Source organism: Bos indicus x Bos taurus, chromosome 7 (genome assembly GCF_003369695.1).
Source record: "Bos indicus x Bos taurus breed Angus x Brahman F1 hybrid chromosome 7, Bos_hybrid_MaternalHap_v2.0, whole genome shotgun sequence".
NCBI lineage: Eukaryota > Metazoa > Chordata > Mammalia > Artiodactyla > Bovidae > Bos > Bos indicus x Bos taurus.
The window spans coordinates 41,261,481-41,278,547 of record NC_040082.1 but is presented as its reverse complement, the minus strand read 5'-3'; the positions used below and the strand labels follow the sequence as shown (position 1 = coordinate 41,278,547).

The following is a 17,067-nucleotide window of genomic DNA, read 5'->3' as shown; positions in this document are numbered from 1 at the left end:
GAATAACTGAACAGAAGGATTATAATTCTTAAATATTTTCTTTCCTCTGACTAAAAAAGTCCTAATTGACTTTTGATAGTAGTCCTCAACCAATCTCTCCAGCCTTTTCTCCCACTACTTCTGTTTCATTTACTTTATGAGATAATCATATTGTATTACTAGTTGAAATTTAAGCATGCTTCCCTGGTGGCTCAATGGTAAAGAAGCCACCTGCAATGCAGGAGACATGGGTTCGATCCCTGGGTCAGGGAGATCCCCTGGAGAAGGGAATGGTAACTCACTCCAGTATTCTTGCCTAGATAATTCCAAGGACAAGAGGAGCCTGTGGTACAGTCCATGGGGTTGCAAAGAGTCAGACACAACTCAGCAACTAACACTTCACTTTACTTTCTTACCTGACTAACTGTTCACTCCCGGAATCCCCACCTCTTCTTTGAGTTAAAATCAACCCTAGTTTTAAACAAAGATGCAAAAATGAAGTCTTCCTGACTCTTTCCAACCCATAATCTTCCTTTCCTATGAAGAAATAAACATTACATTTATAACTCTTATGAATTATATTCTGCCTTGTACAACGGCTATAACTGAATTTAATTTCCTTAATATGTTTAAAAAGCAAGTAGAGTTGACTATTTGAGGACTCAGTTTATTTCCTTGCCAAAATATATTTTTAACACCAAAATCAATATTCATAGCACTTTCATGGTCATTTGTCAACAGTGTGCAGCAAAACTCTCAGTTACCTGTCTTACAGTCCCAGATGAGGTCAAAAAGGTGACGCTCTCGTTTCAGTTCTCATACTGTAAACAAATGTCCTTTCTCTGGTTTACTCAGTGCCATATTTTTCACATCTTTATGATTTCTCTTGATTTTGTTGTTTAACATGGCCCCCAAGCTGAGTGCTAAAGTGCTGTCTAGTGTTTCCAAGAGGTTATGATGTGCCTTATAGAAAAAATATCTTCATATAAGACACGTAATATAGTTGGCCCTGGGTTCAATGTTAATGAGTCAACAATATATGTAATAAGGAAAGCATCTTTAAACAGAAATACACATAAAACAAGGTTACATACTAACTGGTTGATGAAAATATTGTGATCAGAGGCCCACAGGAACCTAATCCTGTATTTCCTCTAAGAACAAAGATTCAGTGTTTGCAGTAACTTTTAAAAACATAACTACCTCAATTAATCAGTACTGACTGTACTATATATTATGCATTTTTGTTTCCCTCTCAGTACCTAACAATGGATGCCTCACATAAAATGGAATATTTAATAACTGACCGGTGAATACATAAATGAAATCTATGATCTCTTGGTAACAGAGAGTATCAGACGGGGGGTGCGGGGTTGGGGGGGGGGGATGGAAGATAAGGACTTTGAGATTAAGGTATGAATAGAGAGGACTAAAATAAACACCCGCTGACCAACATATACATATACACAAACAGAATGACATGAGAAGTAATAACCTCACAAAATTTCTTTTTAAAGAGCTGTCACAGATGTTTCAATCCCAGGCTTTTTGGAGTCAGTCTGAAAGATTTGTTAAATTATTATAAGCCCTAAAATTAGCTTACTGACCCCCAGCAAAGACTTTAAAAGGTAAGATACCTCGGCCCAAGACTTCTGTGTCCCATATAAATATATGAAAAGCTAAATATGAAATTTAAGGCTAAAAAAATTTTGTTAAATCTCGTACTCATGCTCAGTATCAACTATGAATTTGAAAGCATCGTGGATTTCACTTCTCCAGATGCTGGAATTCTAATACACAAGCCTCCTTTTGCACAGCATCTTGTTAACTGAAACTCCTACATATTGGACCAGGCTCTCACTTTGCACAATCTATTACCACAGAAGAACAAAGCAAAGCAAATACTGTATAACAGTAATTCTCATGTATTCCTTCCAAAGTAACACAAATAAGAGGCAAACAAACACATTTTATTGCCCACTTTACATTCCATTCCATAACTGTCATGCTATACTCATGATTTTAACCAGTGCCCCTTGCTACTCATGTTCCCACCTCAACCTCCAATCCATTATTCAACTCAGCACCAACAGTAAGGTAACATAGATGGGATCACTTCACTCCTTTGCTTATCAAAATTCCACTGTTTAATATACTTAAAATAAATCCAAACTCCATGCAATGACCTACAAATCCCTGAGCCTACCACTCTTCTTCCACATGCTCCTGCCACACTGTTCTCTAATATTCTCACCAGCTCCTTATTTGCTCACTCCATGAGTGAAACGCTCCAAGGATAAAACACTCTTCCTTTACTCTGTGTGCTCTAAATTCTTTACAGATACCATATCCTCAAAAAGGCCTACTGCTGCTGCTGCTAAGTCGCTTCAGTCGTGTCCGACTCTGTGTGACCCGACTCTGTGCGGCAGCCCACCAGGCTCCTCCGTCCCTGGGATTCTTCCAGGCAAGAACACTGGAATGGGTTGCCATTTCCTTCTCCAACGCATGCATGCGTGTTAAGTCGCTTCAGTCGTGTCCAACTCTATGCGGCCCTATGGACAGCAGCCCACCAGGCTCCTCTGTCCACAGGATTCTCTAGGCAAGAATACTGGAGTGGGTTGCCATGTCCTTCTCCAAAAAGGCCTACTATCACCACCCTAAATGAAATAGTCCCATTCACCACTCTCTACTTCAGTCCCTTTTCTTCGTAACACTCAAAAAATGTAATTATTTTGCTTACTTTTTCTTTTTAGTTATTTCTCCCCACCAAAACTTGCTTACAACTGTACTTTAAGTATCTGAAAGAGTTCCAAATGCTCAGTGAACAGTCATTTAAGTGAATGCATGCATGCACACATGCTAAGTTGCTTCAGTCTTGTCTGACTCGGTGCGACCCTACTGACTGTAGCCAGCCAGGCTCCTCTGTCCATGGGATTCTCCAGGCAAGAATACTGGAGCGGGTTGCCATGCCCTTCTCCAAGGGATCTTCCCCACTTAGGGATTGAACTTGCGTCTCTTAAGTCTCCTGCATTGGCAGGCGGGTTCACCACTAGCGCTACCTGGGAGGCCCTTGTAGATGAGTAAGCCAGGTTATCGTGTGGCTTCCCTGCAACCTTTAGTGTACTTCATTCTCCTTGTCATACGGGTAATCTGACATGAGAAGCAGACCTATAATTTGAGTTTCCTTTATTAAGAGATTATCTAAGTATTAAGAATATATAACTCATTCATGAAAAGATTATCACCATTTATTCTAAAAAACTCATATCTTAAAAATGTTATCATTCTAGGATTGTTTCTCTTATGTTGCCAGAATGCCTCTGTATCTCTGCCCCCTCGTCCTCTCTGGCTATCTCTTTCTGAAAGTGATGGATCTTCAGCCAAAAAAAAAAAAAAACCTTATCGGTCTAAAAGGAATGTTAATTATATATTGGATTGTTTTCAGCTTATTCCTTATATATCTCAACATAGCCAAAAGGAGATTACCTATGTTAAATTCCAACACCAAGGCTGTATCTCCAGCAAATTTCTCAAGTTCTTTTAACTCTTAATGTTCATATTACTTGTATTTGTTTTAATTATTTAATATTATATAATCTTTCTGCTTTTTACATTTATACATACATAATTTGTTAATTGTTCAGAAAATAAGATTCTCAACATATGGACCAGTTCCTTCCAATTTAGGTCAAAAGGATTTCATATTCCAACTGAGTTATCTATTTGGTTTGGGGGTAAAGTAGGCATTATGTCTACACTTAAGATAGATATCCTAAGATTATCTACAGAAAATTATTATTCAATACTTATTTCCACAAATGTCACAATCAAGTATTTTATATTTGCTTGCTAAATAAAGTGCCAACATTCAGCACTCTAATTAGAATAGTACTGCCATAATTAAGTGAGACTTAAATTACTCAGTAATCAGCTGCTAGTATAAACAATTCAAAAGCCAAACAGGAATTTAGTATGTGAATTACAGGTTGTAACATGAAATACCATTAGGAAAAGTACATTCTAGAGGGCACTTTATTGACATAATCACATTATCTACAATATATATACTTGTACAGAAAATGCTTTGCTATTTGTCTTTTCATACTTAAGTGATTTACAGAAAGCAAACTGCATTGTTGGGGAGAGAATGGCAATGTAGCACCCTTCACAAATCTTTAATTATCTTAAGGTTTAAAAATATGAAACAAAAATGTAAAACCTTAATTATTCAAAAGAAAAATACCACCACCGCACTTCCAAAGAGGTCTTTATCCCATGTGCCAACTCTTTTACTGTAGGTGGTCCTACACATAGGGAATTCCAGCAACATCTTAACTGTGACAGAAAAATCTCTCTAGTCCACCATACATTTCCTTTAAAAATGTGTCCCATTGCTAAAAACAACCAAAACCAGGGATCCTTGCAGAAATCGCCAACTCCAGGGCTGAAGTAGTGAAAATACAGGATAAGCTTGAAGCAGCTTGTGCCAGAATGTAAGAAAGTGCTCAGAAAATAAAACAGCATGACAAATATAATCATTCCTCCATTAAAGCAGTAAAGAGTTTTAATACAGTGAACATTGTATGTTATGCTTTTAGATACAGAATGCATCAATTTTAATGTAAAGGAAGTTTATAGTTAAAACATGATATTTAGGCTCACCTGATGTCTTATAATTAACGTCATTTTATAATTAAGTTACAGTAAAAAGGAACAATTAGTAATATAATGTATGCAAATCTTATTCTTTTGGTACATCAACCACCACACCCCTTGCCTCAAACCAGGTTAGCATGTCAAGCAATCTTATTCATATGAGTAAAAAATCCTAAAGGTTAAACATTTCAAGCAACTAACAGGCCAATCACAACCTCAATGACTCTATAGGATTATTCTAGTTACAAAGTGTTCATGAAAAATTAGTAATATTACTATTTTTAATGACAAGTTAATAAAAGCTAGTAAAATGTTACATTTAGATACAACAGTAATATTCTATTTATGACTCTGAATAACTAGAGCACAGATTCCCACTTGCCAGAATAACTTTTAGAGAAATATTCAGCATAAAACATTTATTTGAAAATTGTTCTGGAAATACCAGTCATTACAAACTCAACTATATATGTTATGACACACATTATCAATGCAAGCACAAGTTTCTCAAATGCCACTTCTAATAAATTTTGAAAGCATATGCTACTGAGGTCCATATTTTTTTTAAGTACAGGAATATTATTCCTATTCAAAAACCAGAAACAGTCCTATTCTGTACTTAAAGCAGCTTTAGACTTGCATTGTTTTGTGTATAAGTTTACTTGTGAAACTATCTTTCCTATTGCTGACAACTGCTTAAGGTCACTTAAATAGGTTATTTAGTAAATCAATTTCTTCTCAAAAAACAAAGGACAGTGTGATATTTATCTTTATCAAGAGATGTGTATGTTAAACTGATCTCAGAAGCAAATCAAACATCCCAGGGTATTAAAAAATGGATACAGCATAAGAATTATTAGCATTATACATCCCAATTCTAGTTTTTACAGGTACAACAAAATAGTAGCTACTAAAATAACTTTAATAGTAAAGATTTTGTTAAAGGGGTTTAAAGTTTATTAAAAAGTTTGGCCAACTTTTAAATTCCTACTCTTTGGAACTAATCCAAGGAATGAGTTTTTGTTCACCTTTATCTTTTAATTTTAGGTTACAGCTTTTTAAAGTTACCTCATGATTAAACAAGACCAAAGAACCAGAATTTATTGATAACACAATGGTAAACCTTTTTATAATATATTATCTCATTTAATTCTAACAGTCCTAGAAGGTAATAGATCTTATCCCCAGACTTATGCCTTCCCTCAAATTACTCCTTCCACCCCTCATTTAAAAACAAAATTGAAACTCAAAGAAGTTAGCTCAGCTTGGGCATACTCATAAAAAATTATCTTTTAAAATATGTGGCAACCTATTTAAAATATCCTATTAAGATAATTTTATTAACTGCATTGGGCTTCCCTGGTGATTCAGTGGTAAAGAATCCATCTGCCAGCGCAGAGGATGCAGGTTCAATCCCTTCTTTAGATCCCCTGGAGAAGAAAATGGCAAACCACTCCAGTATTCTTGCCTGGGAAATCCCATGGACAAAGGAGCCTCGTGGGTTACATACAGTCCATGGGGTCGCAAAAGAGTCAGACACGACTTAGTGACTAAACAACAATTATTAACTGTATTATGAGACTTCTTCAGGAAAGTAATGTAAAAGAAAGCACCAAAATTAGTTAAGCTTAAAGAAAAGCATAAAACCCTTCTAAGAGGAGAAAATGATGAAACATCCTACACTGGGAAATATGTGAAAATTACACCTTTGTAGACACAAATGCTTGACATTGTACAGTTTGACCACATCACTTATAGGTATTTCCACCTCTATGTGATTAAGTTCAGATGTACTGCCAAATATCAAACACGAAGTGAAAGAATATAAGAAATCCTATCAATAGAATAATGAGAAATCCTGCACCTCAGCAGTGAAAGTTTGAGTTTATAGAACTACCTGTAAGTGAACTCTAATACTTGATATTTTTAAATTTTAAGTGTCATTTAAAATTTTTAAATTAAGTCAGCAAAATTTTCTCCCACTTTCATCCATGATTAAACTTAGATTTACCTAAGATCGATTAAACTTAGATTTACTCAAATGACTTTCAAATCCCAAAAACTAGACTCAACATTTCTGACACTAAAGAAATTGTTCCCAGAACATAACTACTAAAATTTTGAAACCTATATAATTTATTTCCCCTCAAACTCTCAAACAAACACACACCATCAAACACCTGTGCTTTATTTAATCTGGACTATCTGGGGATAGAAGGGGAACTTCCTTTTGAAACAGAACAGCTTCTAAGACAGTATCACTGATGTCATCCTCTGCTTGGAACCATTCAGCAGTAGGTTCTTATTAGCAACCACATCATTTGACCTGTGTTTCAGATGTTTCATTCTATGTTTAATACCTTTTTCGGCCTTAACGTCCTTTCAGTAGATACACATTTCTGAAATACTGAAATACCAGGATTTATCTACTTCATTAAGCTTTTGCTCAGTCTTAATTGTTCTTTCCATTCCCTGAATTTCTACATATTTACCTATACCACAAATCTGGCTATCATACCATCTTATATTATTCTGTCTTTTTCATGTGCTTGTCATGTGCATCCACTTAACAGAACCATAAGCTGCACTGGAACCATAAGGTCTGTCACTCAGTTTACAGTGCTCTACAATGCTCATGGTAGATATTTAATAAGCACTCACTGAAGGATCCTTGTAAGATTAGTAAGAATATCAGTAATGTACTTTCAGTTATTGTATACTATTTAGATATTTACAACCTACGCCATCCTCCTTGGATAGGCACATACTGAACTAAGGAAAATTATTTTCAAATTACCCAATTTAAGCTGAGTGTAAGAAAAGTTGGAAAACTTTGGACATATATCAGGGATTAATACAACACAGCACTACAGGCACAGCTAACTGACATAAAGATCAAAGACTTGAGGGAAGTTTATTAAAGCTGTGGGAGCTGATTACAGGGTAATTTTGAACCTATGATACAGCTTATGACTGTCATGAACTTTTTTTTAGGATTAATTACAATGAGTAAGTTCATTATAATAGCTAAGATTTCCTTTTCCACTAACAAAACAACTGTTTGCATCTCGATCATTGAAGGGCATCCTACTTATAGACAATATTCAGAGGCTAGAAAAATTTTCTTTTATGACCAGTATATATAGGGAAAAAAAGAATAAACGCTTATTGAATTTGATTCAGAAGCTTATAAACTTCTTCCAAGTACTTTTTAACTGGTTTAAGTAAAACCAGTAATTCACCTTTATTACAGTAATGTCTTGTACAAGTTAGCAACAACTGTGAAATATATGTTCTAAAAGCTGACACTGGACTTAAATCTAGACTCCATTTTCTATATGTGTTATTTCAGGCAAGTTTCTGGACTTCTCTGTGGCCAATTTTCTCAATCACAAACTAATATTAATAATAATGCTGTCACTCTTGTTCCTGGCACATGGCAAATACTCAATAATGATTTATTAGAAGTATCTGGACTTGCCCTCAAGAGGCTTACATCCCAGAGGCAGCAGATGGACAGATGTAAATAAAAGTAGCAGAAGTGGCTTGTGCTAAAATAATAGCAGAGCAGCTTGTGTGAATGCAGGCATCTTATTAGACTGACACGGAACAGTGAATGAGGGAGAGTGGTGGGAGACGAGGTCAGAGGGAGCTGCAGAGCTAGACCAAGTAGAGGCTGGTGAGCAGCAAAATAAAAAGTGGCTGGAGAGTTCTGAACCGATGTGACTTAAACAGTTTTAAAGGATCACCCTTGTTGCTATGTGCAGATTACAGGATTAAAATTTTTATTTGGCTTCATGAGAAATGAAATACACTTCAGAAACCCATTCAGTACCAAACTTATAACTATAAACCAAACATATCATACCACTATGGTTTAACTGTTAATACGAAGTTTTAATCACACAATCTTAAGTCACTTAAAAATTACAAGTGATGAATGTTCTTTAATGATTGCTAATATTGCATGAAAATAAATAGCAAGAAAAACAAATTGAATTTTCAATGTATATCTTCCTTCTCTTACAAAAATAAAGGCTATCTAAAGGAATTCCCTGGTGGGCTAGTGGTTAGGACTCCACGTTTTCACTGAGAAGGTCTGATTCAAGGTCTGGTGGGAAAACTAAGATCCCACAAGCCACGATGGTACAGCCAAAGAGAAAAACAAAAGCGGGGCCAGGGTGGGATGAGTCGCCAGTATCTAGATAAGAATTTTTTTTTTTGAGTGAAAAATTTTACCTGATGAGTTTGTGTGGAAGTTATAAAAAGTTGGGCTTCCCTTGTAGCTCAGCTGGTTAAGAATATGCCTGCAATGCAGGAGACCTGGGTTCGATCCCTGGGTTGGGAAGATCCCCTGGAGAAGGGAAAGGCTACCCACTCCAGTATTCTGGCTTGCAGAATTTCATGGACTCTACAGCCCATAGGGTCACAAAGAGGTGGACATGACTGAGTGACTTTCACTATAAAAAGTTATTCATAATTAGAATTATGTATAACTTACTCTCCAGGTGTGTGCGTGTGTGATCAGTTGTATCTAACTCTTTGAGACTCCATGAACTATAGCCAGCCAGGCTCCTCTGTCCATGGAATTTTCCAGGCAAAGAATACTGGAGTGGGTTGCCATTTCCTTCTCCAGGGGATCTTCCCAACCCAGGGATCGAAACTTACTCTCCTGAGAATTTATAAACTAAGCAAAATTCCTATGTCAAAAGAAGACACTCCAAGACAGGGCTAACTGGACTTAAGTACAAAACACGCCTGGCTATTGTTGCACATTAACAAAATTATTCATATTTAATAATTCATTAGCTAGATCTATCCACAGTCATGAGGAGCTATCAACTGGTTCCAACGTGGGAATGCATTATGTTACTCTGCTGCTGCTGCTGCTAAGTCGCTTCAGTTGTGTCTGACTCTGTGCGACCCCACAGACGGCAGCCCACCAGGCTCCCCTGTCCCTGGGATTCTCCAGGCAAGAACACTGGAGTGGGTTGCCATTTCCTTCTCCAATGCATGAAAGTGAAATTGCTCAGTCATGTCCGACTCTTAGCGACCCCATGGACTGTAGCCCACCAGGCTCCTCCATCCGTGGGATTTTCCAGGCAAGAGTACCGGAGTGGGGTGCCATTGCCTTCTCCGATTATGTTACTCTACCTATATTTAATTTTCTGGCTAATGAACTCTGGTAAGCCAAAATGATTTCTTACCAACTTGGGACAGTGTATCGAAAAACTGAAAAGCACACTGTAACATGCTTTCCTTGTAAATGTGTGCTCACTCAGTTGTGTCTGACTCTTCACAACCCCATGGGGACTGCAGCCTACCAGGCTCCTCTGTCCATGGGATTTCCCAGGAAAGAATACTGGAGTGGGTTGACATTTCCTTCTCCAGGGGATCTTCCTGATCCAGGGATTGATCCCATGCCTTCTGCATCTCCTGCATTGGCAGGTGGGTTCCTTATCCGCTGAGCCACTTGGGAAGCCCCCTTTCTTGTATATACTGCTTGTCTACTATCAGAGATTATGAATTGGGAATCACATTTTAGAGTTACTTTTCTTGATTCTGTTCAGTTTCTTTAAGGATAGATTGTCCACTTCAATTTGCCTTCATAAATCTTTATGTATTTTAGAAGAAATATTTTATATTAGCAGCATCTTTAAAACCTTGAGAAATACAAGCTGAAAAAAAATGAGCAGATGGAAATTGCAATGTCTTTCCAAAGACTTTATTCCTCAATGTGTCTTTCAAAAGCGTTTCTGTAATATGCTTTACAATATTAAAGGCATTTGTGATTTGCTAAACACAACACAAGGCATACATAACAGAGATATTTTTATGAGTTCTATGGGTTGCTTAATGTGTCTATTTAGGTGAATACACATTGAAAATAATGATTTATGGATTAAGACACAGTTCTTACACACTTGTAAATAATTTAGTTTGACATTTTCTTTATTCCTTCAAACACTATATCTTTTGATTTTTTCTATGTTATAAATTGTTATAAATTATTTTGTGCTTTGCACAATAAAAGTAGCATTTCAAGAGTTTATTTTATGTCAAGCACTATGCTAAGTGTTTCAAATTTAATCCTCACAAGAACTCTGTAAAACAAAATACCATCCTATTTTATAGATGGGAAAGTTTGGAGATATTGTCCTAATCCTCAGGATCACTATTTCTTAGTGATGGACTTAGGATTTCAATCCAGTTCTGATCTCTGAACCACAAACTTCTTCCCAGATTCACTCAACACCAGATCGAAGTGCCTAAGTATAAGACAGTGCATATAGCTAGAAAAGTAATATAAAAATATATACAGGGACTAGCATACATAATTAGACTTAACAATGAAAGGTCATAAGAAGTGACACCTTAAAAAAAAAAAAGATAAACAGTTAAGTATACTGTCCTAGAATGTTAGGTAATGTCAGCTAAGACTAAAAAGAGCTAATCTTTATACATAAGATTCATTAAAAGTACTGCAAATGTACTTTGACTCTATGAAGTAGTCCTGTTGTCCCCAAAATTGGAATTTGAATTTATCAAGTGAGTAGATACAATTACCAAATTGCAAGACATATAGACGTTAGAGAAACAAACAACTGTATGGGAACCAATTAACAAAATCCAAACTGAAGAAAGTACAAAAAACTTAATTTCTTCAACAAATAAATAGTATGAGTGCAAAAAAAGACCGGGATTGAACCTAGACAAAAAGAGAATCAAGAGATACACCCACCAACTCAGAAACATCAAAGAGGAATCATGAGGTAAATGAGAAAGGAATGATGACTGGACATTCGATATAAAGTAATCATCTTTTTTAAAAGGTATGATAATCTGGTTATAATAATAAAAAAAAGATGACTCTTTACCTTTTGGAGACTGATACAAATGAAATGATACATTGTCTTGAATTTGCTTCAAAATAATATGGAGTGGGGATAAAGCAAGACTAGCCAAACTTTGAAGCTAGGTCTGTGTAAGCAGGGATTCACTACCTCCATTTTTGGATATATTTAAAATTTTCCAAAATAAAAGCCCCAAATTAAATTCCAATTAGATCTAAATATGAAACATAAAATAAAATTTCTTCACGATTAAAAAAAGTTAAGCTGCCTATACTCTTTCTTTCCTAAAGGAAATATTAAATAAACATTGGAAATAGGAAGAAAATAACACAAGAGCACAGAAAAAGGTTCAACTATGAAGCCTTACTGTAAAACCTAGGAGTGTTAGTTAGAGGTACTTAAAATTTAAAAAGCCAAATACTTTTAGTGGATTTATCAGTAAACAGACGAAAAACTGCTTGAAAACACTAGGGCACAGGAAAACGTAAGATGCAGCTAAGAGCTTTTAAGAAGCACCTTGGCAACAGTACTAACTAGACTAATTTAAACTACAGAAAAATCACTCCTAAGATATGCTCGCAAAAGGTAAAACTCATCTTTCTTGGGAATTAAATTCTTAGTATTTACTTGTGTCCAGTTACTAGAAGAGAGGACGACAGGATAATGATTTTACTGTTTCAGCAATAACAACTGGTTTAAAGAAAAGTTGATATGGAGAGACTAGAAAGCTGAAAATCACCTTTATTTTTAAATTCTAAGAAGCAAACTGAACAGAGATTTACTAGTAAGATAGGGAAATTAGGGGGAATACATCTGAGGACTGAAAGGGAAAACCAATGATAAGTTCAAGTTGTAGTGGCAATTTTTTTAAAGACAGGTATTGTATTTTTCAAGTTCAGAAAATACAGTACTATTCCAATAAATAATAAATGTATTAACTGTTGAAATAACTGAATGAAATATTTTCTATTAAAAGCAAGGGGTTCTCCTTCTGGGGTCAGCTAGACTAAAATAGAAATTTGCACGATTCTATTATGTTATGCAAACATTTAGAAACTAAAAATATGCAAATACACCAACAAAAATCATCTTAAAGGGGAAAAAAATGCAAGCTAATGCTTAAGAGAATAACTTAAAATGGACAATCTATAGCAATTGCTAGCAGTTTGAATCACTATCTTAAAGAGAGTAAGGGCCACTGATGAAATAGATTTACCATTAATGTTACTCCCTGCATGAAAGAGAAGTGTTGGCTGGCCTTGAACAGGAAGCAGTAGTAAGTGGTTTGATTCTCCACTACCAGGTTACCTTCACTGCATTTCCAAAATTTGAAGAACACAACAGAACTACAGCAACTTTCAGTTCATACCAAAAATGGGGTAACAGAATATTAAAGTGCTCAATTTTATTTCATCATCACATGAAGAGAGGCAGGTCAAAGGATGATAGTGGTCAAGCTAGTCCCAGTTGGTGGGAGTGGTGCCACTTATCCTTTCCTGCCACAGCTCCCTTTAATGCAACTTGAGTACATGTGGGAGGAAACTGGCACTCCAAGCTCTGGTGAGCTTTTGGTTTTATCTGCTTTTCCTCAGTTCCACAATGTCCTGCAAAACAGAGGCATTTAATACCACGAGCAGGTTCAAAACTTGTGGAAAGTATCTCCCTAACCCTCCGTGAAAGTTTTCAAATTCTCAAAAGTCAATATTTAAAATATATCATTATACTTAAGAACTGCCATCATACTGGATCTAACAGTAGCTTCAGAGGACACAAGAGCATTTTTCCTTCTGAAGTATAAACCTCATTGGGTAGGGATATATACTAAATAAAAAGTCCTAATTTTCCAGTCATGGATTGCACTTTATTTATTGCATAAAGCAATTAAATATAACATTTATTGACTGTCACATAGAAAAATTGTCTTTTCAGCTGAAACTGTCTCTGGTGGATAATGACTTTCTAAAATTTATCTGCTGTTATGAAATACTTGCTCCATTTTTCCCCTGACAGAAATTCGTATTTCCAAAATGCCAACAAGGTTGGAAAAAGTCATTCTAATACAATCCCATCATTTTAAAGATAAGGAATCCAAGCTCTGGAGAGTCTTATGATTCTGCCTCAAATTATACATATGGCTAATTTAAAAAGCAGTATCAGAAGGTGAACCCAGGTCTCCCCAAACCTCTAGCCAGGGCTATATCATATAAAGCCTCATTTCTATTCAACACAGCTCTTAGAGCAGTCCTTAATCACTTTATTGTTTCCCCTTTTGCAAGTTTCCTCATCACCTTATCCCCTTGATAATCTGAATAGCTGTTCTATGGATCTGTTTCACTTCCATTATGGCAATTTAAGATGAACGGTCTAAATGGGCATAATGCCACAGGTACTGGTTTTGTAAAATGTTTGTATTTGGGGTGGATGACTATTTCTTTTCTTCCAATGAAAGATGAAAATTAAGTACTCATCAGTAAAATAACCTCATGTTCTAATCCTAATATGTGTCAGACACCACTCAAAGTTTTTTAAAAAGTCCTTGGTGGCAACATTCTTACATGTTCTTGAGTAACTTGGTTTAAGTTTCCACTCTTTTTAAAATCTTTTAAGCTACTTATTTAATTGGCTGCACCTAGTCTTAGTTGCTGCATGTGGGATCTAGTTCTCTGACCAGGGACGGAACCCGGCCAGGCCCCCTGCACTGAAGCCCCAAGTCTTTGTCACTGGACCACCAGGGAAGTCCCCAGGTTTCCATTCTTATTTGGGTAGTAAAAAGGAAGACTGAAGTTATTTTCCAACAGCAGCTCTTCCATTAGATTGACTTGATAGCTATTTATGTGACAAATTTAATCTGAGGTACTTGAAACTTAGTAACAAAGGTGAGAAAAACAACATGAAAAGAACAAGAACAAGAATATTGCCTTGATTTGTCTCCTGAAAAAGTGTACCTTGTCTTCAAATTTTTGAGTACCACAAATTTAGTCCCCTAAGGTAAGAAGGTGTTTTAGTGATTTTTTCTTCCACCGACCTCTGGTTAAGAAACAGTTCTGTAGAGATTTTTGGATCTTCAAAGACTGTTTAAGCTGGTATCCTTTACACCATATATAAAAGAACAACCAATAAACCTGGATTAAAAAAAACCCGGATTAAAAAAAACCCAAAAAACAAAAACATGATTTTATTTTTACCTTTGGAAAGCAAAGGATATATAAATAGCAAAACAAAACCAAAATAAAGGACCGAGGACTTAATGGTCAAATAAATGGTTGACAAAGCAAAACCACCAAATCGCTTTTCAAACATGGAGCTTTTCTCTTAATGAATTTTAATATTACTCTTGATGTAGAACACGTGCTATAATTATCAAAAGCATACTGATCTAAACTTACTGCATTATGGCCTTTATATGCTATTTAAGTTCTTCACCCTTAATTCTCACAACATTCTAAGGTAAATATCCATCACTATTTTCATATTTCACCTAAGAAAACTGGGACACTTCAAGGGTAAGTCATTTGCCAAGGTTACAGAGCTTGAATCCAGCTCTGCAGGTTCAGAAATCTGTGCTCCTTAGGCACTCTACTGCATTCTCAGTAGCACAGAAAACTTGAAAATACAGTCAAACTCCAAATTCTATCTGATGCATTATCCAAGCCACTGAATTTTTTCTTACTTAAGTATAGTTGATTTATTAGTTTCAGGTGTACTAACAGTAATTCAATAATTTAACAGATTATACAGTTTAAAGTTATTATAAAATGGTGGCTGTATTTCCTGTGCTGTACATTATATGCTTGGATCTAATTTATACATAGCAGTTTACAATAAGTTATTTTTTGGGGGGTCAATAAAGCCAAGAATTTGCCATCCTCACTCCCTGATTTTAGACTGGATGAGTGGCACAACTGAACTGGTTTTGCCATTACACTTATTATATCATCGCTAAAACCTGAAAAGAGGGGACTAGTTAAATTCTTAAACTTTACTTCCTGCTGTTCTGGAAGACCTTACTTAACCACTGTTATAATGTGTATGATACACTCAGTGTAAGTGTTAAGGTTTCCCTAGGGTAGTAAGATACTAAAGTGATCACTTAAATCTTAAAGACTATCAGCTATGCATTAGTCATTTTACCTGTCTGTACTTACAAGTAGATCAACAGGATATAAACCTTGGTTGTTTCCTTTTTTAGGAGACATTTCTTGTTAATTCAGTGATTAATTAATTAAACTAAATGGAACAAATGGCCCTCCAAAAATGAAATGTAGTGGAAAAGGAAACAGAGGAAAGGAATCACAGTAAATTACACGGTGATCTACTCTCACTAGTGTTAGAAAAGCAAAGGAGAGAGTCTGAGTAACTTCAGTCTGACCACAATGGCCACTTGTTACACCTACCACCCACTACAATACCTCAGGCTCATTAGGAATTAAAAGAAGCTCAGCAAGGTAAAGGACACATCCCAACCAGGCCTAAGGTCTCTACAACCGCTGAGGAGCACAGGGAGCCACTGAAATAAGTTTCCCCAGCCTCAAGTTTTCACTGCTGCCCAGGAGGCAAAGACCAAAAGCCAGGGGCCAAGACAGTTCTCCGGCCAGGGCAGTGACCCAGCTCGAGACAACCCTGCCCCCGCCCCTGATCAAAGTGTCCGCGCCTAGAGGGGTGGGGTAGCTGCAGGGTGAGGAAGGCCTGGATAGGAGATAAGGGGACTAAGATGTTTCGACAGAGAAAAGGTCCCTTCGGTTGGCGGATCGGGACGCGGCCCCGAGCCGAGAAGAGAGTCGCCCGCCGCCATGATAGGGCCGACCCATCTGGGGGGCGTGACGCGGACGGCCCGGAGCGCAGAACCGGCTCCCTTTTCCCCCCGCCCCTCCCCCGCGTGGGCCTCGGCCACAACTGCCCCCCGATACTCACGCTTTGTCCACCAGCTCCCGCACCTTCCACATGTTCAACATCTTGCCCAAGCGGGCCGGGCCTCCACCTCCCTCTCCTGTACCCCACGGACCCCGGAACACTTCCGCGCCGGGGCAGATCCAGGCCGGGGTCGCTGCCGCTGTCCACGCCGCCTCCGCCGCCGCCCGCCGCCTCAAACTCCCCCAGTCAGCTCCTTCTCTTGCCACAGCCGCGGCGCCGCCAGTGACACGTCGAGACGCGGGGGCAGAGGCGCTGCGTGGAGCGGAAGTGCCTGACTTTCCGCCCGCTGCGCACGGGGCACGCTGGGACTTGTAGTTCTCTGTGCGCCAAATTAGGCTGAAAGAGTTTCAGAGGAAAGCTAAAGTTAGAATTCTTCGGTAAAAATGCTCTCTGGATTCTCCGCACCCCTACACAGTAGTCATATATAGATGTGAAAGTTGGGCCATAAAGAAAGCTGAGAGCCGAAGAATTGATCCTTTTGAACTGTGGTGTTGAAAAAGACCCTTTAGAGTCCCTTGGACTGCAAGGAGATCCAACCAGTCCTAAAGGAAATCAGTCCTGAATGTTCATTGGAAGGACTGATGCTGAAGCTGAAACTCCAATACTTTGGCCACCTGATGCGAAGAAATGACTCATTAAAAAAGACCCTGATGCTGGGAAAGATTGA

General features: G+C 37.4%; 1 protein-coding gene across 2 annotated transcripts in view; it reads right to left on the bottom strand.

Annotated features, from left to right (window-relative positions):
* The window catches only part of CLINT1 (clathrin interactor 1), a 57,599-nt gene extending 40,921 nt beyond the window's left edge, over positions 1–16,678 (bottom strand). The window contains exon 1 of one of the 2 annotated variants that reach the window (XM_027545809.1): positions 16,401–16,678. In XM_027545809.1, coding sequence (XP_027401610.1) covers positions 16,401–16,441 — 41 coding nt within the window. In that variant the 5' untranslated portion in view covers positions 16,442–16,678. The remainder of the gene's footprint in view (positions 1–16,400) is intronic. The other variant, XM_027545811.1, reaches the window with a different exon arrangement.
* Between the last annotated feature and the right edge of the window lie 389 nt (positions 16,679–17,067).